General features: G+C 53.1%; 1 protein-coding gene across 1 annotated transcript; it reads left to right on the top strand.

The window, feature by feature from the left end:
* The first annotated feature begins 836 nt into the window (after positions 1-836).
* LOC119114120 (peroxidase-like) lies at positions 837-4,577 on the top strand. Its single transcript, XM_037238334.1, has 7 exons — positions 837-919; positions 1,336-1,480; positions 1,817-2,091; positions 2,494-2,642; positions 2,704-3,131; positions 3,457-3,959; positions 4,397-4,577. The coding sequence occupies exons 1-7, from the start codon at positions 837-839 to the stop codon at positions 4,575-4,577; spliced, it is 1,764 nt and encodes a 587-aa protein (XP_037094229.1).
* The last annotated feature ends 16,766 nt before the right edge of the window (positions 4,578-21,343 follow it).

The raw sequence follows: 21,343 nt of genomic DNA, 5'->3' as shown, positions 1-21,343 counted from the left end.
TGAATAGAAATGAGTCTCTATGCTAGTCTTAGCCTGGAGTTGAAGTTCTCAAAACGCCCTGAAGAACAGGACAGGGTGAATCTTGCCGCCTGCCAATTGAAATGGGTCTATGTGTGCTAGCGGTGAGCGCCTCGCGATAGGTCGTTATCGTGCGGCGTTTAATCAGGTGGGCCAATTCGCGGCAGGCCACCAACGCCAGGGTCGAATGCCGTTGAGAGTGTTAGCATCGTGTTCAGAAAGCGGTGCCAGGGCTTCGGACACCAGCAATTAAAGACTCGCGCGGGTTTTGCCCACCACTTGTCCTTGTCTCACGACCCAGTCTTCCCAGAAACTGGCTCGAATTGCAGGCAAGCATGTTCACATGGATGTCGGGAAATGACTGACCACCCTGAGCTACAGATTAGCTGGCACCCTTACCGCTTTGCCGGCCACCAGGGCCGTAGGTCCGTTCTACACAGATGGACGCTACACCCAAGCTGCTCCCCGCAACATCACGTGCCAAGTGCATTTGATCGCATGATTAAGATCGATGACCTGGTTTGATCACACAACGGCAAGTTTTGCGACTTGTCGCAGCTCACGTTCCAGCCAACGCACTGGAATTTCAGAAAACCTTGGCATGGTTGCGAGGCTCTCTGTTGTACCTTCATTGGGTGCTGCTCCTTTGTCGTGGCTGCTGTTGCGCAGTTACGCGATTTGTGGCGCAAACTTATTTCTTAGGTTCGGCTAAAGAGGTTACGCACGAACCGAAGGGTAGTGGATGTGACCGACCCTCTCCCTCCCTAGGTCACTTGTTTGGCCCTTGTGGCCGGCTGGGCGGCGGAACCGACGTGTGCATGCCGCTCCTGGAGTGCAAGGAGCTGCTGGAGGAGGAGCCCATCGTGGACCCGTTCGCGGCCGGACGGCTCTGCACGCTCAAGTGACGGCTCCGTTGGCGTGCTGTGCGGCTCTAGCGGCCTCATCAGCAGGTAAGCTCACGCTGGACTCCACGCGACCACTCTGCGCTCGCGTGATATGCTGCTAGCCTACCTTACTTTACGTGTGTCTAATTGGATAAGACCGGCCACAGGCTGTCCTCTCGGGCCTAGTATGAAAGCCCGAGCTCAGCGTGCATCAAACGAAGAATCCAACGTTTCTTGGAAGAGGTTTGCGCCATGCTCAGTGCCCACGACAAGTCCAGACTTCGGTCATGCCCAGGAGACATGTCACTATCCCCAACAACGTTGCAGCTCTTCCTGCGTAACCAGACTCGTCTCGCCGCTTGACGAGCACGGTTGTTGGTGCACGACACGATGTGTTTTCTGACGAGCACGATGTGTTTTTCACGGGCTGCAGGTTCGGCGGACCGCAGGCGGCGGCGCCCTCTCCGAGCATCTTTTTCCCTGGCGAGATCACCGGCAGCAAGGGCGTGTTTGACTTGCGGCCCCTGAAGAACCGCCTCAAGGACCGACAGGAGCTGGTGATCAGCAACCTTGTGCAGGTACGGCTCGCCGCTGAGGGCTTTTGGTTTATATGCTTCGGCCGTTCTCAAGTCCTGTTCAAAGCTGCCGCCGTCATGAACTACTTGGGCTGTGGATTTTTGCGGCCAGTGGTAAGCGATTCAACTCAGAAATATGCTACGGGGCGCTGGAATGGTCCCCAGCGGTCCACCTTGCATGAGTCGGCTGTACATGTGAAGACAATACAGATCAGATTGGTGCTGGGTGATATGCATTGTTTCTATTAAAACCCTCGAGAGATTTTGAGGCCTTTGCGGTGGCTTTCACACAATGACGCAGGTCTTTTTTCAACGCTAACTTTTCTCTATGCTTTTCAGAAGCTGTCAGTGGTAGCGGAAGCAAAGAAGAGACTAGAGGAGGTGGGGCGGGTGGTGAACCAGCTCGCTCAGAGAGGGGCCAACAGGGCTCGCGCCAGGTCACCAGAGAGCCTGCAGCTGTTGTTCTCGCGACCGCAGTCGAGTGAGGCTGAGCGGTCGGCAGAGGCATCGCTGCAGTCTGTTGAGGTACTGACGAAGCTGAAGGAGATGCGCGCCGTCGGCTCCAAGGCATTCAGCGCCGAGGCACCACTGTTCGGAGTGGGTCTGCAGGAACCGCGCCAACTTCCCCGCCTTCCCCGTTCTCGGCGACGACAAAGATTCCCGGCTGCGAGGTGCCCGCGCGCCCCAACTGTGCCGGATCAGGCAACTTCCGCACCTTCAATGGCGAATGCAACAAACCAGGATGAGCCGCGGCTGGGGCGCGCGCAGACGGCCTTCTCGCGTTTCTTCCCGGCCTGAGTACGAAGACGGCATATTCAAGCCGCGCTCGTCCGGCCTTGGCGGCCCGCTGCCGTCGGCACGGCTTGTCAGTCAGCGCGTGGCGAACACGTCCCCGCGCGACGACAACTTCCCGCACGCTCTCCGTCATGCTGTTTGGCCAGTTCATCAACCACGACATGATTTCAACGGCGGCGTTCACGGTGCCGGGCGGCGGGGGGACTGGCTTGTTGCAACAGTGACAACTCGTTCCCCGATGAGCCGCTGCACCCCATCGGCTGCAACCCGATCCGTGTGCCGGACGACGACCCCTTCTACTCGCAGTTCGGCCGCAAGTGCATGAGCCAGGTGCGCTCGCAACCGGCTCCGTTCGAGGACTGTATCGCCGGTCCGACCAACCAGCTGAACCAGGTGTCGCAGTTCCTGGACTCCTCCAACATCTACGGCAGCAGCAAGGAGCAGGCGGACCGGCTTCGTGCCTTCACCGGTGGCCCTCATCAAGAGCAGCGACGGCAACCTCCTGCCGCAGGTTGGCGGCCGGTTCATCTCGGGTGAGGGCCGCCTAAGCGAGAACCCTGGGCTGGCCTTCATGCACACCATCTGGACACGCGAGCACAACCGCGTGGCAGCGGTGCTGGCGAAGAACCACCGAGACTGGGACGACGAGCGGCTGTTCCAGGAGGCGCGCCGCATTGTCAACGGCGAGTACCAGAACGTCGTCTACAACGAATACCTGCCCACTGTACTTGGCTTCAAGTACACGCGTGATCATGGTCTCGACCCAGCGTTCGGTCACTCCTTTGGCTACACGGGTCAGGTGGACCCGAGCGTTACGTCCGAGTTTTCAACAGCCGCCTTCCGCTTCGGACATTCACAGGTCAGTGCTTCCTCTCGAGCTCGTCTCCCTTCTAGAGGTTCGAGTTTCTGCAAGCCGGATCTGTTCTAGATACTCTCTGGTCATGTGTGCATTTTTGGAGCCCGGTCCGTTTCGGATGTCCCCATTTCAGTGCCCTGTCGCTGTCTGGCCACCGCCATTAGCTTGCTCTTCGGTTTTTATGCCACGGTCATAACCACGGCACCCACCCTTCCTTCAGTATATTTCGCTTTATTAGCAAATAATCACCTACACACGTCGCGTCATCACGGCCGCACATGCTGGCGGAAACGTGCCCATTTTGACCGAACGTCATCCGCTTCCACAGGTACAAGACTTGTTCATCCTACGCAGCGAGACAGGCCGCATCTTGAAGACGCTGGCCATGGAGGACACGTTCTTCCGTCCCGACCTACTCACCGGACCGGGTGTTATGGCGCAATTCGCGCGCGCACTGACGCGCCAGAAGCCGCGCTCGGTCGACAACACCTTCTCCGCCTCTGTGCACGAGAAGCTGTTTGCTCAGGGCGCGCCATCCGGGCTGGATCTGATCGCTCTCAACATCAACCGCGGTCGAGACCACGGCCTGCCGACCTACGTCACGGCGCTGGAGAACTGTCTGGAGCGCTCGCTCGACGGCGAGTGGTCTTCCCTGGCGCCGTTCTTCGATCCGAAAGTGCTGCAGAGCCTGCAATCGGTCTACGACAGCATCTATGACATCGACCTTTTCATCGGTGGTGTGGCCGAGAAGCGAAAGCCCGGTGCATTGGTCGGCGAGGTGTTCCAGTGCATCATCGGCGAGCAGTTCTTCGTCACCCGTTACGGGGACAGGTAAGGAGAAGATGAGAGGCATCCGTGGCTTATGGACTTTGGATTGGATTGTAGTTCGATTCGTGTAGTTAAAGCTACACTGTTTGTCGTAGAGGCTTAAAGCTCATTGGCAGAATTACGCAGTCTGCAATTTTATGTTCTTTTAGAACGAAGCTGCATCTTTGCGCCATCTAAATCGCTTAGAGGCAATGAAGCATGCAACGGATCCGAGGTGTTATCGCCATAGATTAACTTTTGATGGGCGCTTATTCCGCGTGGAACTTAAATCGACTTTTCAGATCCTCATCCCACTACATAAGTGATTTCCCTCAAGGGCCATCGGATCATAGAACCCTGTGCAGACAGATGAGCCGTCAAATGAATTCGCAGTCGCAGCAGCTCCTGACCACTATCGCTCCCGCAGGTTCTTCCACGACAACGGCTGACATGCCCCACAGTCTGTCATTCCGGCAAGTACGCGAGATTCAGCAGTCAAGCTGGGCGCGTATCCTCTGCGACAACATCCAAGGCCTGCAGGCGGTACAGCCGTTGGCGCTGTGGCAACCCTCCGTCTTCTTTAACAGTTTGCGCGACTGCAATTCGTTCGCCATTCCCCGTGCCGATCTCAGCGTGTTCTAGGCGTGCGCACAACCTCCCCCCCCCCCCCCCTCCCCACCACCACCATCACCCAGCTCCATCGCCGGGTGGGTGCTGTCGGCGCCCCGGGTTTTCGTCTTGCTGCGCGACGTTGTGAGCTATGGCAAGTTCTCACAGCTTGGTGAATGCCGCGAGAGCCGTGGAGGAAGAGGGGCTGACAGTATGGGCGACTACTGACAGCTTAACGCTTGCGTTGCCTTCAACTTTATAAGCACATACCCGTCTGATGAATCTGCCATCACTGCAGCTGACCGGTTTTATCGAGGTCGCACCTTGTGACCCATTGGTCACTTGTATGTGATGTAATCGTGGAAATTGTGTGACATTCGTGACCAGGAGCTACCCATATCAACGACACCGTGGATAACGCACTGTTCGGCTAGCGCTCCCGCTAGCTAGCGCTAGCGCTTGTGTGCTCCTTCAGGGAGACCGCCTCTACGCCAGTGATTGGGTCGGGGAGCCGATTCCGTGAGCTCTGTTAATGAACGTGACGTAATCGCTGCCATATCAGTGTGTCAATTCAGGTGATCCGCTGCTGTCAGTTTCACGGACCTTGCGCGCGTCTTGTGTGAACCATGCTGCATGGCGAGGGGTAGGAGTCGTTCATAGTGGGGACGTAACCCTCCCTGGGCGACGAAGTTGCGGTGGTTTTTGCTTAAGAGCGCATCGTTTCGCAGAGCGCAGTTCCCCGGCACACTGACTTGAATGTTTTGGTGAGATACATGCGCTTTGACTATGTCTGTGAATGCAATCAAGGGTGCACGCAATCGTACGGCATCAGTGGTAACTGGTGTCGGTTTGTATTTTTTTGTGGGGGCCTTAGCCCCCCAATGTTGAGTTGAGTCCTCCCAGTGTTGGCTTGGATCCCTCAATATATTTGACTGGACCGCTGCAAAAAACGTAGGTAAGGGATGACCACAACAAAAAGGCTACCTTATTTAATGTTTCTGCGTAGCGGCGTCTCGTACTACTCTCATAACGTAAAGCCATGGATGTTCTCGCCGCCAGATACAAATCGTAACAGCTGAGTGGAAAAATGATGCAATAAACTTCACATACCCAGGGTCTAGACACGCGTTGGTTTGTAAGGTTAAAATGAAAAGCTCTGGAATGTGGATGTCCTAATTCTTTCATGGCTAACCCCGTCCTCGTCCCCCACAACCAAAATACGAGCCGCCTCTCAAGGGCGCCATCGGCACCCTAAGGTGGCCTCTAAAGGGACGCCTTCACTTTCCGATTAGGAGCGATGCGTGTGGTCCAGTGCCGGCTCCCTGAATCCACTCCTGAATGACTTCTATGCTGCTTAAATTAAAGACTTATAAACTATGCAAAGAATAGCAGCAGATATTTCCTTTCACCACAATGAAGTAGGCTAAACCGGTGAGAAAAAGATGGGGGGATGGTAGGCTGTCAAGCTTTCGGCTTCGCCGCCTCTTCCCCCCCCCCCCCCCCCAATAATTTAAAAATCGATGCCCCTGTCAATGGTCATCTATGGAAGTAAACAGGTAGCGTTCATAACTTGATTTTCGAGGTCTTAATGAACGTCGCACCACAACATAAACGGGCCCTTGCCAAAAGAGAACCTGACATCCAGACCGTGCTATGTGAGCCTTCCGTAACTGTCGAGAACAGGCTGGGCAAAGTGACCACCAAAGCGCATGCGCACAGCTGACGTCAAGTACCGAACAGAGGGAATGGTCTCGTAAGAAAAAGGGGCGTTGCATTTATAACATCAGCAACATCAGCAGGGCCAAAGATTGTGTCAGTGCCAGCAAGGCCAAAGAAAGACGGGTTGTGAAATACCTTGACTGTGCCCTTGACGGCCGCAGCACCCGCACGATCTCCCACTAGAGCAGAAGGATGCGCAGGTGAAGGTTGTGCAGCATGGGCTCTATCATTGCGAGTCTAGCTGCCAATAATTCTTGGACTCAGTGATCATTGTTGCGGAGATATTAGTTCATCTCTATGACCAAAAGTGAAAGCAAGAGTGGAAGGGGTCGGCGAGGGATCCCAATTCGTCCCAGACTCGGGGGCGTTCGTTGGATGGCCATGTGTATGCACAGCTTTCTTCAAGAGAGTCGGCATCATCAACGTCGGCTTTGCTCCTAGCGGTGAAACAATCAACTCCACAAGGTACGCGCCGGCACTGAAGATGGTGAGGGCCGGGACTGAACACAGTCATCTGAGCGAGGCTACATATTCTAGCTAAGCCTGTCCACACCAGGCAGCGTCCATCCCACACGTTACATGAGGCAACGATGTTTGTTTCAGGGAACGTGGGGCATTCACGACCGGGCAGCCACCCTCTTCGCCTGGCCTGACCCCTGCTTACTTCTTCCTGTTCCTGAAACTCAAGAAGTAAATGGATGGAAAGCGTTACTTGACGCGGAGGGGCTGGAGCAGTACCTCATGTACCTCATTCTCGAGGGTGCCGGTAAGAAGAGCTCGGCGCGGCGCAGAGAACATGGATGCAATAGCTTCGTATCGCGTGCGCCTTGGTAGTGAATTCTGTAGAGGCTACCGTGTGAAGTTGTGGAAACGCTTTAAGAAATTAGCTGATGTGCTTGGCGGACCGCTCGTAAAATTTTCATACCTAAGTTGTTCAGTGCATTAGCGGGGAATACATAACTGCATTCATCTCTTCTGCTAGTGTTTCGATGAAGGCATGTTTCCGAAATATCAACCCAACTATATCTCCATTATCCTGGTTTGTCTCCAAGAAATAAGGCTAATACTACGGTCTGATCTAAGTGAATTTTGATACCGGTTAGTATCCACGAAAATCGGCTTACGCCTCCCGTGTGTTGTATGTCAAGGCCATTTCTAGCCAGACCTTGGCAGCCACGCCGGATTATAAAAGCGTATCCCGCAAAGGCACGCTACTATCTGCATCGCTTGGTAGTAGGGAACTGCTGCATCTTCCTTCTGTGTGGCAACCAGACAAGCGACAGGCAGCGGTAGAACATGCTCAAATGCCGCGGGAAAGGACCCCGAATGCATCAAAGGGCATTGATCAGTTGGAATAGCCTTAATCCTAGCGCTCAGGAAGGCCTGTTTAAGGAATCGGCAAGATTCGCCTTTAGCCGCTTATGACGCGCCAATAAAAAAGACAGAAACAAACAGATCAGGGCCGCGTGGGGGCTGCCGCTTATTTTGCCAAGATCCGTGAACCAGACAACATCTACCACGAATCGGTTGCCTGCGGGATCAATGACGACTGTATTTTGCTGTCGCGTGCCATTGGCGCAAGCATTTCTTTGCAGGCCAGGGCTGTCCTGTGAGCAAACGTAGGACTTAACGCTCACTTATTGCATGTCTGATATGAATTCTGTTATCTTCTGATTGCGGAACATCATCTTCAATTGTAGCTTCAGGCTGCGGCGCGGCCAGCTAATAATTTCGATAAGTCGTTGGTCATCGGTGTTTTCGACCTTCATAAATTTCAAGCAAAGCATTCCTTCATTGTTGTATAAATGCTGTGCGAAGCCATCGTGACCAGGCCTATGGAAACCCCGCATAAGCTGTGACGCTCTGTGCCAGCTAGAAACTTCTAAGACGCTGCGGTACCCTCGCGGTTGTTAAAGGTTTCCCATATACAGACACGGCGCAGCCAATTGTGTTCAGAATCGGGCTCCTGGGGGATCTTTGCACTTCTGTGGACAACAGTGAGCATCGCTGTCTTATGTTGAGCCTCTCGGATGTCTCTAGCTCTATCGCATCGCTGTTTTTTCTGCAGCGGATGAGTAGTCTGTCCTGCAGCAGGGCGGGCTAATCCGGCACGAACAATCCACAGCCAGCGAGCTAGAAGACCGATGGTTTGGGGTCTGACGGAGCGCTTGGTCAAACGCGGTGTCAGGGTCGACAGGGCTAGAGGAACGATGGCTCGGTCTGGCGGAACGCTCGGTCAGGCGCGGTGCGGTGTCAGGCTCGACGGAGCTAGAGGAACGATGCCTGTGGATCTGGCGGGGCGCTCGGTCAGGCGCGATGTCAGGTCGACAGAGCTGGCTACTTCATCAATGAATACGCGGAGACTGTGGGACTTACGGTGGTCTACGACAGGAGCGTGACTGGTGGTAGCCCTGAAACGACAGGAGCGTGACTGGTGGCAGCCCTGAAACGACAGGAGCGTGACTGGTGGCAGCCCGGAAACGACAGGAGCGTGACTGGTGGCAGCCCGGAAACGACAGGAGCGTGACTGGGGGTAGCCCGGAAACGACAGGAGCGTGACTGGTGGTAGCCCTGAAACGACAGGAGCGTGACTGGTGGCAGCCCGGAAACGACAGGAGCGTGACTGGGGGTAGCCCGGAAACGCTTTCAGTGTGCCAAAACACCCTCTTATTTTTTATATTGCCAGAAGCACTTTCATTTTCGAAAAGAAAACATCAGCCATAAGCAAACGGATCGAGGCCGTGTTCGGAAGCGCTTGTCATCAAGCGTTCCCTCTATCGAGTTCGAGGACAAGACAGTGTCAGTGGCCGCGTCCTGATCGGGGTCAGAGCTGAAAAAAATGGCCTCGCCCTTTTTTACACTTCACGCCCACGGCGGATAAGCGTCAAACCAAATAACCCAAACGCTGGATGTGCGCGATTTAGCAAACGATATGAAAACGAGAAATGACGATTAGAAAAGCCCCTTGCCGACGCCGCAAGATCATACAGCAGCAAACGCATCAGTTCCATCTCCGGTTCCACGGTATCTGTTGATCGCGGTCACCGAGCGCTCTTCATAAAACGGGTCCAGGGACAGTAAGCCATGTTTAAACAGCCGCAGTTTCCAGAGCCTGAGTTCTCTGCAACGAGGCTGGGGCCGGCCCGGGCGCGACGGCCGCGGCCCAATCCAGCACACGTGCATCGCTGCATGTTCCGCACGTCGTGCAGGCGCCTGCACTGACGAGCATGCGCTAAAAAACGGCAAACATTTACACAAATCTACGGTGAAGCGAACACCCGACTGCATAAACACGAGGAGGCCAGCGGCCGGCCGGTAGCCGGGGCGTGACGTCACCGTGGGAGTTCAGCGCCTGCTCCCGCGTGAGCTGCAAACACGTTGTGCAAGTTGATTGCGCGTGCGTGCGGCTCAGACTTCCGAGATCGGGTGACACTGAGTGCCGGGTGAAGCAGGGCGGTGAAGAACACCTGACCGCCCAAGACAGAGGGATGTTTGATGCGATGCGGTCTGTGTGCTAAGGGCGTGGGCAGATGTGAGGATAGCCCACTGGAAGATGTACTTCGGTGCACCGATTAAACGGCTTTTGCGATGTGGGACAAGCGAGGGGGTGGCAGATGGGAAGCTGTCAGTTGCCATCACGAAAATGACGCTAAATAGCAGTGTATTGGGGCCACTCATCCACATATAGTTTAATGTCTGATGAAGCCACTTGTCCATACATAGTTCAATGTTTAATTGAGTCATTTGTTGACAGCCTGATGTGACATGCTCCGTTAACAGTTTAATGGAGCAACTTCTCTGTCGTATTGTCCTGTCCATTACCGACGGACCTTTACATTGGACAGTTTTGGGGTCTGTTCGGGGCGGTGACCGGTACGTTTGTCTCAATCATTCAGCTGGTGTCACATCTTCATTCGCTTTGGTTGCTGAACTTTGCCAGTAATTCTTACAAGTGTCAAAAGCAGGCAGATCCGCGGTTTGTGTAAGGTAGTGCGAGTCGTCGTGTGATCTGCAGATGCGTTCATCGACACACTCTTTTATCGTTACGACAGTTCGTTTCCTTTCCTCCGCAAGTTATAATCTGTCTCGTGCTGCTGCAACTCCACCCCGTCGAGCCGTGGACCCGGCTCCGCGGCTCCGACATGTTCTTTGAAGCTGCTTTTTACAGCTGAGATGCTTCTCGTTTCCATGTTGATCGGGCGGGGGGGGGGGAGCAAGTCACGGCGATTTTGCAAGGTTGCAGAGAATCTGGTCAAATACCTGGCATGCCAGTTACCAACGATTCACATCGCACGCCGTATAGAGGATCGGGCTTCTTGTTGCTGAAAGCTGCAGAGGTCTGTAAGCTGTTGGGGAGTGTAACGGCCCAGCTCAAAGAATTGCTCAAAACTGATGTAATGCCCATCCGGCATGCGGATATGCTGGCAATTCCTGAATGACTTCTCCGCAGCGTCGCACTCGGCGAGCTTTGACGACACGAGCCCTGTATATTGCTTTTTTCTTACAAGAATTCCGATACTCCATCCATAAAGCAGCTGCAAAGCGCAAATACATGAAATCATCCAACAGTTAAGTGAGCTTCTGCAGCCTTATTCAGCAAGTTTTAGCTAAACATTGAACTGACCGATGTAACTAAGAGCATAGGGTTAGTGCTCCTCAACGGATGAGTCGATATTGGCATCGCAAGTTCAACAAGTCTTGCTCGCCGCATTGCATCACGCTGTGAAGTACAACATAGTGCAAGTTAATGCTTAAGTGACACTTTGTGTGTCATAATAATGACTTTGATGTGACTCACTGAAGTGGTTAAGAACACAAGAGCTTTAAATTATTATCTTTTGTTTTCTTGGCAGTTTGGACTCCCGCTATCCGACTAATTAATGCAATTTAGTCGCATAGCATTATAAAGCGAAATGCAATCATCCACAGCCTTACTTCCCCAAAGGACATGGACAACATACCTAGAGCTGGCGTCAAAGGCACTACACCACGTATGTTCAAGCGGTTGCACTGTGCGGTAGGCAGCATGATGCCGCGAATAACACCAAAAATATGATGAAATAGATTCATTCCAAGAAGTGGAAGGGCCAAGTCTCTTGCTCGAGTCCATTCCTCCCATGCATCATCGTGAGGATAAATTTAAGCTTTAACATGAAGTGAGATCACGGCCCAGTGCCTTCTTCGCACGCGGTGATACGCACCAGTCGTATTCAAATCGCAATGACGTTCTGCCGCGCCGCGGATAAGGCAGAACGTCTGAGCACGTCAAGAAGCCGAGTGTCGTTGTGATCACTGCATATTTCAATGTCAGACTTCCTCGCACGTGCCAGATGATGAAGACGGCGATGATTGCTTGTAATCAACAAGCGGTCTGCGATATTAAGGAGCATAAGCGTCCGGTCGACAACCGGGATGCAACATGTGATCACGGCCATTGGCAACGCTCTGCTGGACTCCCGGCCATCGCGCCAGCTATCGGACCATCGGAGCAGCCGTCGGACCATCGGAGCAGCATCAGACCAGCGGAGCAGCCATCGGACCGTCAGACCAGCTACTAAACCATCGGAGCAGCCATCGGACCATCGGACCATCGGGGCAGCCGTCGGACTATCGGGGCAGCCATCGGACCGTCGGACCAGCTATCGAACCATCGGATCAGTCATCGGACCATCGGAGCAGCTACTGAACCATCGGACCAGCCATCGAATCATCGGGCCAGCCATCGGATCATCGGACCAGCCGTCGGACCATCGGACCAGCCATTGAACCATCCGATCGGCGATCAAACAAGCGGACCAGTTATTGGACCACCGGACCAGGCTTGGTCCATTGAATGTTGATACTGACATCGCAGCAGGGCGCTGAGAAACAAACCAGCAACGTTGAATGCGCTGATTGGATGTGACGCCTTTTTTACCTGAGAGGTATGAAATCATTTGGATTCATGGGTCCATTTGCCACCCAAGTAGCCACTGCATGACAGGTTTGGCAAAACTAGGCATGATATAAGCAGCGTGAAATCAGAAAAGTGGTCAGGGGTAAGACGTTACCCAGAACAATTCCGAGTGCAAACGGATATGATGTGTTCATTCTTTCCAAAGCATAACGCAGAGCTAATAGAATCGTTTTGAAATGATGAGGATCCGCCCAGCGTCTCAGTTAGCAACCGAGGTCCACCCAATAAAGTAACCTACCTTCGAAGACTCGCGGTCCTAGGGAGATTCAGCCGGCACGAAAGCATGCTCTAATCCCATTATTCCGATGTTATTTTCTTAAGACGGCTAGAGCCGTCCGACATATCCTCTGAGAGTCAACATTTCGATAGGCGCTGAGGCTGGGTCATGGCGTACCCCGAGGCGGTCAGCTGCTGCTCCACACACTGCTGCCTCCCAGCACCCACCCAGTAAGATGTCGCTCGATCTACGATAGGTGGCATGCGGCTCTTAACGTGCGTGCGCCTCATGCATGCATGCACTGCCTCCCAGTACCCACCCAGTAGGATGTCACTCAATCCACGATAGGTGGCAGGCGACTATTCGTGCATGCACTTCTCGCAGATGGCTGGACCTTCGAATGCAACAGATCGACTCGAGCTGCCGCCTGTACTGCCTCAGCGCCAGTAGAAAATATGAACCAAAAGAGATCACAGCGATCTCAAAATTTGGCCTTGCCGACCTAACGGTGGAAGCGAACCAAACGCACGGTGAGTTCAATGCGGGCGTTTCTAGCTGCACGCTATCACCACCGATCTTTCATCAATGCCGATGAAATAAGAAGGAACCTAGCGTCAAAAATAAATATTGTTCTTCATCTCGTGCTTACAGGAGTTGTGGGATCGTGATATACACTTTTTAGGATATGTAGGACATGCTAAATAAGGACGAACAAAAAGGGTACGGCACCCGGCAGCAAAATATGTGCAGAAGTCAAACGGTCTTACGTGAAACCCAGCCATTTCCAGCGGAATTTTCTCGCCGACCAGAAATACCAACGTTGGCGCCGTGTTCGCGGAGATCCGGTGGGTAGGGTAGTTTCCAGCTTTGCTGCCCTTCGTGCGGCAGCCTCAGAGCGCGGTCCGCTGCGATAACGGCAAGTCAGCACATTTATCTCCCCACAGCGGCATGACGTAAGCCTGGGGAGCACAAGCGCCGACGGCACGACCCGGCAGCAGCCGACCTAATCCCAGCACTTCCGCCTGCGCCAGTCGCAGCCGAAGTCGCAGCGGCCGCGGCCAAGCGCGCAAGAAGCCGTGCACCGCGTAAACAACCGCCGAATCCGGAAGAGACGGAGAATCCGGGTGGACGACCAATAAATACTCCGTGTATAAAAACTGACGCCCATCAGATAGAGACCACCGGCGCGGCGCCTAAAACCGTTACGCAATGTTGTGCATGTTCAACATTACATGACATCGGTTATATCTACTTGTATCGTGCCTGAGCGGGTTGTAACATTGGATTCGTATTGCTGCTTTGCTTTGCTTCTTTTTTCTTACCTTTGCTTTTAGCATCTTACATCTTAGCTTTTCCGACATCTTACGACGACTGTTCTCAGCGCTCGTTTTATTGTTCACGCACTTATTACAACAGTTAACGTTCGTGATCTGGTGATGGTCATCTGTGCCTATAATGGCACCCTGTGATGTAACCACATTCAACAATTTTCACGAAACGCAAGGCGATGTTGTTCTATTCGGTTCCTAACGAAAAATAAGCTGGTGCAGAAACCACCAGTTGATACAAAAGGACGCAGGTTTTCAAAGTATACTAAGTCTTGTTATGCTCGGACTACTTGGAGGATAAAGCTGCACCCGTCTATGTTATCACATCATTCCTGGTACCTGGTCTCTGCCCGTAATTGAAAGATCGTGCCATTCCGTCACGGAAATGACAAGTTACTAGTTCCCCATGTACACATGCATCTGAAGGGGTTGGGAACCAATGTCTGGTGTTTGCAAACCAGCTGATAGGATCCAGAAGGCTGGCGTTCGTGTTTATGAAACCACAAACCAGAACCAGGATCCAGGGTATCGCTGTTATGATGGAGAAGTGGGAACCAGGAACCAACACTGGGAGGCAGACACATGCCTGAATTGATAATGGTGCTAATAACAACCATTAACATTATCATGACCGTCATCTTCATCTTTTTGTGCCTGCTGAAGATTGTGACCAGAGGGGGGGGGGGGGGTGGATAGACATCAGAACGACGAAACGCACTTGAACCGCGAAATACTCGCCGTTGTTGCCATTTGAACCGCAAAACACTCGCCTGTTGTTGCCGGCTTTGTGGCATGCTAGTGTTGTCACCTGCACCGCAGGCTGGGAGTGCCAACGCAAATGGCTTCGCTCAGCTCGGTACCATCCACCTCCCTTCGGAAAGCCCGCCAAGACAGCGGGGCCTCCCCCCAGGAGGCCCCGCTGTCCGGCTGGCTCCTGCTGTGAACATTCTTTTAGGGATTGGGTGTACAGCCCAGTCATCGCGGAGCACGTGCTGCGTTTCCACAGGGACGTCGTCCGTTGTTATCGGCGGGGCCCGCAGTTGCCCCTCCCCCCCCCCCCTGCGGCGCGACCTGTGCGCGCAGGCGCCTTGCCTGGTGGGCTGACCTGTCGCTAGCTTTCTGGCTTATGTATAGCGGCCCGGCTGCTATGCGGAGTAAGAACTGCAACATGGTGAGGGAGGGGGATGTAATAGGAGCGATACTAACAAAGGAATAGATACACACGCGGCATTGGATAAAAGTAAGCTCCGCCTTACAGTGTCCTCCTACCAAGCGATGAATGTCGTGGAGGGGATTGAGGTGACCTTCAAAAAATGTGATGTGTCATGATGCAGACCGGCATTCAGGCATAAACCACCACCCGATAGAGTTGCACCTGGGGAAACAGCCCAGCTTAGACCGTGGGACTGCCCCGCTAACCACTGATCACCCGGCTGCGACCCCGCCCTAGGATTAACCAAGCGAAGCTGGAGGCTGCGGCGGCGCGGCGGCAAGAGAAATAGCTTCGTCACGTGCGAAGCTCGTACTGAACGATGAAAACTTCGCTACTCCCACGGTTAGCGGATCTAGCGGGGGGTCATCATCGCAGCTTGAGAAACTGGTCGGGCTGGCGGCTCGTTAACGTTAGGCGGTGACGTCACAAAGTCACACCGGCTTGCGCGGCGGCGTTGCACGGCAACGCCGACTGCGTCAATTGGAAAACAGTACCCACTATTATACGGCCTTGTGGATCTAGCTACTCCGTCGGCCACGGAAGACTTTGTAAAGCTAGCGGCGAAGTGCACTGGTGGAAAGCTTCTACGCCATCGGCGGAAGCCCCATCCCCTGACCTGTTCCTGCTCAGTGTACTTGGGGCTACCGGGCCCCGGACCTGCGTCTCGCAGCTCCCTCTGAGGCCGGTGGTAGCCGCGTGGTTGCAGCAGCAGGGCCCGCTACGCTGGCCCTGGCTCCACATGCCTGGCCCCCCGCTATTACGTTTAGGGCCTTGATTCCTTTCTGCGGAGTCGCACGGCATAATGCCATGCGCGGAGAATGGTGGCCCTCATCGGCTCCACTTCACTTCGTTGTTGATGACTGAAGGCATCGGCATTGCGACATTGCAAGGCATTGATGATGACTGGCAGACGTGTGATGTACGACGCCACGGCGGGCCAGGCATGTGGAGCTGTGCACCCAATGCTTTCATGCCATAATTCATCCGTAATCTTGTCTTATTTGTATGCTCACCATGGATAATGCGAGACTTATATATGATGGGCTTGTAGCACCTCAGGTCATGGAGGATCAGATAGGTATCGTGCATTGCATGTCCCTGCTCAAGGTGTCCTCTTCTGGCTGTTCAGCCGAGGTGGTGCTTGGTGTGACGTGCTGACGCCGGACATGAATGAAAGCAATGTGGTAGTGATTGCCGAACGAAGTGTGTTGTCTGAGATTTCAGCCGGCCAGACCAGGCCATCTGCCCGCTGGATGTTTGGTCATCATAGTGGTTCATGTAAATCCCTGCTATATATTCCCGCTCATTTTTGTGGTCAATGGAAAAGCTAAAGGTCTGTAGAACTATGCGACGTAAAGTGCAAATATCCCCTAAAAAAGCAGATAATTAGGATACACCGCAACCGACGAATTTGACAACATATAACTTGCACCGTGCGAGACTAATGTGTGCGACGAAGATATGCCTTCACAGGAATCCATGGACAGAAAGGCACCAGACAGCTAAGTTGATCAACGACGTCACCTCGCCTCAGACAAATGTCGCACTGCGACAGTACATCCACGACAGTACAGTTTGCGACAGTACATCCGCGGGACAGTTTTATGCCTCAGACAAATGCTAGCTACATCCACGGGACGGTTTTACCCTACTTAAACGGCCTTGACACTAATCACACTCACTTAAAGGCGGTACGGTGATGTTAACCACGCTTAAGTGACGGCGATGTTAAGCACACTTAAGTTACGGTGATGTTAAGCACACTTAAGCCACGCTGCGTCCGATGGACTGGCGCGCCAGCGCCGCTGCCATCGTCAGCGGCCGCCGCGTGCCGGCCCGGCAGCAGGCCGCTGTCCGCCGCCGTGAGACCGCGGCGCCAGGGCTCGACAAGGCCAGCCAACGGCGTGGGCCCGGCCGCCGGCGTCAGATGGCGCCGATTAGGGGGACGGCGGGGGGCTGCAGCGGCCCGGCCGCCTGGCGGACCCGGGCTGGAGCCGCCGCCGCCGCCGCCGCCGCCGCCGATTATGGAGGCGACGAGGGGGCCGCACAGCTCGGCCGCCCGCCCCTCCCCCCCCCCCCCTTCTCCCTCCTCGCCGCCGGGGATGGCCCAACAGTCTAGCCTCAACAGCCAGTCCCTCCGAAGGTAATTACGGTTGGCGGCGGCTTCCCAGTGTGCACAGTTGGTTGACGACGACGGAGTTCACACTGCCAGCTGTAGTGAGCTTTTAGCACGAACCGTGCCTGGCATGGTGAGTGAATGAGTATGCATGAAGTTGAATGAGACTGATGCATTGCATCGTTTGTCTTTGAAGTTATACTGTAAAGTACGTTGCATTTATTGTTTCGGATAAACTGCCTCAAACTGAATTGCAATGAGCAGGACAATCGTTAGCTGAACTACTGTCGGAATGACGCTTCGCAACAATTCATCTCCCGTCCTCATCGGTGCTAATACACGTCTCAATACCACCGACGTCCAGAACACCAGACTGGCGGACCGCATATCTTCACCTTGACACAACATGATGGGCAACTTTCCCTTGTTGTACGTTATGGACACCGTTGGGCGTCATCTGTAATGCAGATCCCGGAGCGACGGCACACTGGTAGTGGCTAACGATACACTCAAACCTGCGATCGATTTTAGCGTGATCCGGTGGGAAAAGACTGTCCTTACTCCGAACGGCCGGGATCTGGAAGTCTGATTTAGTCTCAATAATTCTCAAAACCGAATCGACTCGGACTCTACAAACATGTCACGGCGCTGTCTGCGTGAAACGCGTTGGATATATATATATATATATATATATATATATATATATATATATATATATATGGCAACACCGTGATCTGTCACGGTGCTGCCATATCCAAAGTGCTTTGCCACGTATGCATTAGTCGTGCCGCTCTGCTCTGAGTCCTGGGCAGATTAAGGCATGGATAGCCATTCCATTACGGTCTTCAAAGCCAGCTTGAGTTTTAACAACAGCGACCGTTATGGCGTTACCTGAGCGTAAAGCGAACGCCTCTTCACATTTACACGCCAGCACTGACGTCATGGTGGACTATCGATTGTTCGTGTTGCTGCGCGCCACTAATAATCAATTCCAAAGTGCAATCTAGAAGCTGTCCTGGTGAAATGTGGGCCGGGACTACCCTGAACGTAATTTAAATGATTTTCCAAAGCCTTTGAGCGCATTTTTCCCAACACAATACGCTTATATATATATATATATATATATATATATATATATATATATATATAATGTGTATACGGTCGTTTCTGCACGCCCGGCTTCCGCCGCTAGGTGTCGGCTGCGGCGTCAATACCGCGCGGCAACAGGTGACTGTAACGCCGGTTGTCAGCATGTTTGCTATCAGACTATTGAAACCGATGTTTAGCCAATTGCCTTTTGTCGTTGGAACACCCAATCTAACATCGGTGCAATTACGAATACATACGCGGTCATGCTTTTATGCTAATGAAGAAAACGCAGACAATGAGTTTTGGTGCTCACGTGATATTTCTATGACGTCATAATACCTGGTAACCTTTAGATAGCACGCGCCAGGGGTGTAATTTCCTTTTCAGTTGGAAAGGCCCCCCCCCCCCCTCCAACTTTGAGAAGCATAATTTTGCATTGATCAGCCCTCAAAACCGCGTTAGAAAACTACTGCCGTGGTCTGGGGATTACACTGTACATGCATATACTTGCATCGAGCCCAGGATATTGTGGCATGTCCTTGCATCAAGGCCGGGATATTGTGGCGAGAGGGGAAGACATGGGACGGTAGCGAGCTGAGCCAGCTCAATGTCACCAACTCCCATAGGCGGATCCTGAAGCGGGGGGGGGGGGGGGGGCACGGGGCCATGATCTCCCCAAAACTCTGAGAGTATGTTTTGGCCCCACAAATATATTCCCAGAACTTCATAAAAGTTTCGTCTACTTACTGTCTGTTTTAACTTTGATGGTGCGGTGTCAAACATTTCCTTCCGTTTCGGAAAAACTTCATGAAGAAAAGTTCGCAGCGATTTGAGTATCAAAACAAAACGCGTGTTGACGCGGCTTAGTCATACTCGGCTTATGCTACGAGCTTTGTAAACAGTGCATGCTGTATATAGAAGATTCAAAAGCATTTTGGTGCTTGAATGGTGTCCCTACTAGGTACTCGCGAGAGGCACCATGCACTGGACCTCGGATCCCGCACCAGCCAGCTAGCGACGAACGGTTGCCCCCCCCCCCCCCCGTCCCCCAAAAAAACGACTCCAGGCTGGATCCGCCCCTGCAAAAACTCCTTCAACACCTCACGAGGGAAACATCTCTATCCATCATACACAAAGACGCGATACACGTTTTAACACTAAATGTCGCCTACTTCCTGATCTACAAGGAATCGTCCAATTCGGGACTCGCAGGCACAGCGTGTGTTCTACATCACTGCATTGACTTCCACTAGCTTCAGCTAAGCGTTGTCTGATGCCAGCGGAACTTAAGCGGCTAAGTGGAAAAAATCAACACAATGAAATCACAATGATCAACACACAATCACAATGATCAAGACAATGAAAGCTCAATGGCTACTGGCGATATCCATTCTACTTTCAAAGAATATATAGATGGTCCAAGTGTTAGTATTATAAACATGGTATTATGTGATAATGTTACAAGTTTGTGGGCGACCTGCCGCTATCCTAAATTTGTCGTTTTACACATCCGGGAACAGCTTTTCTCTCGCTACCAGTACTTTTATCTGCCTGTTATACTCACTTTAGTTTATGACCGGGCAGGTGTCCAGAATTTCAGCTGAATTGCCGGGGTGCGGCATTGTTCTCTCCATAGACCCTTTGTGATCTGTTTTCACACTCTGTTCCTGATAATGTTTGGGGCACTGATGATCAGGTGAATGAAGGCCGCATGCAGTTCCGGGTGCATACCCCGCACATGGGAGCACCTGGGCGGACCATCTACCACACATCACGGACCAGTATTCACGGAACATGGCAGCTGATGGAAAAGGCGTGGGCGAACGTGGACCCACCATCAGGACAGGACTCAAGGACAAAACCGCGGAAGTGGCCACGCGAGAGGAGCCCGCTTTGATGACGTTCTCAACAATGATCACTCATCACTGATGAGAACGCTGCCGGACCCGCAAACCACATCCGAAACTATTTTTCCTGATAAGTCGACACATTCGACTCCGAAAGGCATAAAACCCTGCGAGCAATTGTGGAGAGTCAATCACAAACGTGGAGGGCCCCGGAGCGATCGAAAGTGCCCATATAGGGCACTAGTCTATGCCCATCGAAGCCGTGACAGAAACTGGATGACCATCAACTGGAAAGCCGCAACGTGAGCGAGCTTCAATTCATTAGATGGCATGGAGCAGTTTATCTTTTTTTCTCAGCTCAGTACAAGCTAAAAATACCACTGAGCGTGACTTGCAAAATCGGGTCAATAATAAATGATTCTCGTTCGATTAAGATCTCACAGAGTGTCTAACGAATCGATGTAGGATCTCCGAGAAGATGGGACAGCCTCAGACAAATGTGAACGCCCCGCGATCGAGCGATCGAGGGTCCGAGGGTACATCATCACATAATATCACCAACAGCGCTGGGGGCTCCGAACAAACGGAAAGAACCAAGACTGAGACTGACGCGGCAGGTCATTAAGCGATCGGGAGCGTCCCGACAGGTTTTCTGGCCTCTGGCGAGCACGCAGGACCCTCCAAGTGAACAGGAAGAACCCAATGTGTTAGGCCGCTGAGTGGCCGGGGGCATTTCGCCGATGAACGTCTAAGCCCCCGGCTACAGCGTTGCGACCTCCAAGTACATCCAAAAACATGCCCAATGTCAATGTGGAAGCCCCCAAGCGTTCGAGGATGTTCGGGTTGACGGTTTGACAGCTAGCGTCTCCGATGAGAACGAAGGACACCCTATAGACGACGATGATATTTCGAATTTTCGGGTTCGTTGACTACACTGGCCGTTTCGCACCTAGACATCACCAGCGCAGAGCTCGCCCACCCCCCCTCCCCCCCCCCCCCTCGGATCGGCCCGCTGGGGTTTTCACGGCCTTCCCCAGAAGGATGATGGTGACGCGCCAGCTCCGCCCTTCGTTCAATGAGGGGAGGGAAAAAGTTTCAAGTCAGCCTTCAAAACATTGCTCCTGGCATAGAAGACACGGCCGCTCCACGGCGGAGAAATGATCACGTTGCGCAGTGGAATGGTGGAGCGCTAAGTGAAATGCACGAAATGACCATAGCCAAAGCGCTACTATCGCGTTTTATTTCTCAGTTGACTGGATCTGCTGTTTCCGCTTTTTGCGCATATCTAGAATTACCCACGTCCTTCATAGTGCG

The sequence above is a fragment of the Pollicipes pollicipes genome, unplaced genomic scaffold, assembly GCF_011947565.3.
Source record: "Pollicipes pollicipes isolate AB1234 unplaced genomic scaffold, Ppol_2.1 Scaffold_7262;HRSCAF=8765_pilon_pilon_pilon, whole genome shotgun sequence".
In the NCBI taxonomy this organism is placed as follows: domain Eukaryota; kingdom Metazoa; phylum Arthropoda; class Thecostraca; order Pollicipedomorpha; family Pollicipedidae; genus Pollicipes; species Pollicipes pollicipes.
The sequence above is the reverse complement of the archived record's forward strand: the minus strand, read 5'-3'. Positions and strand labels throughout refer to the sequence as shown.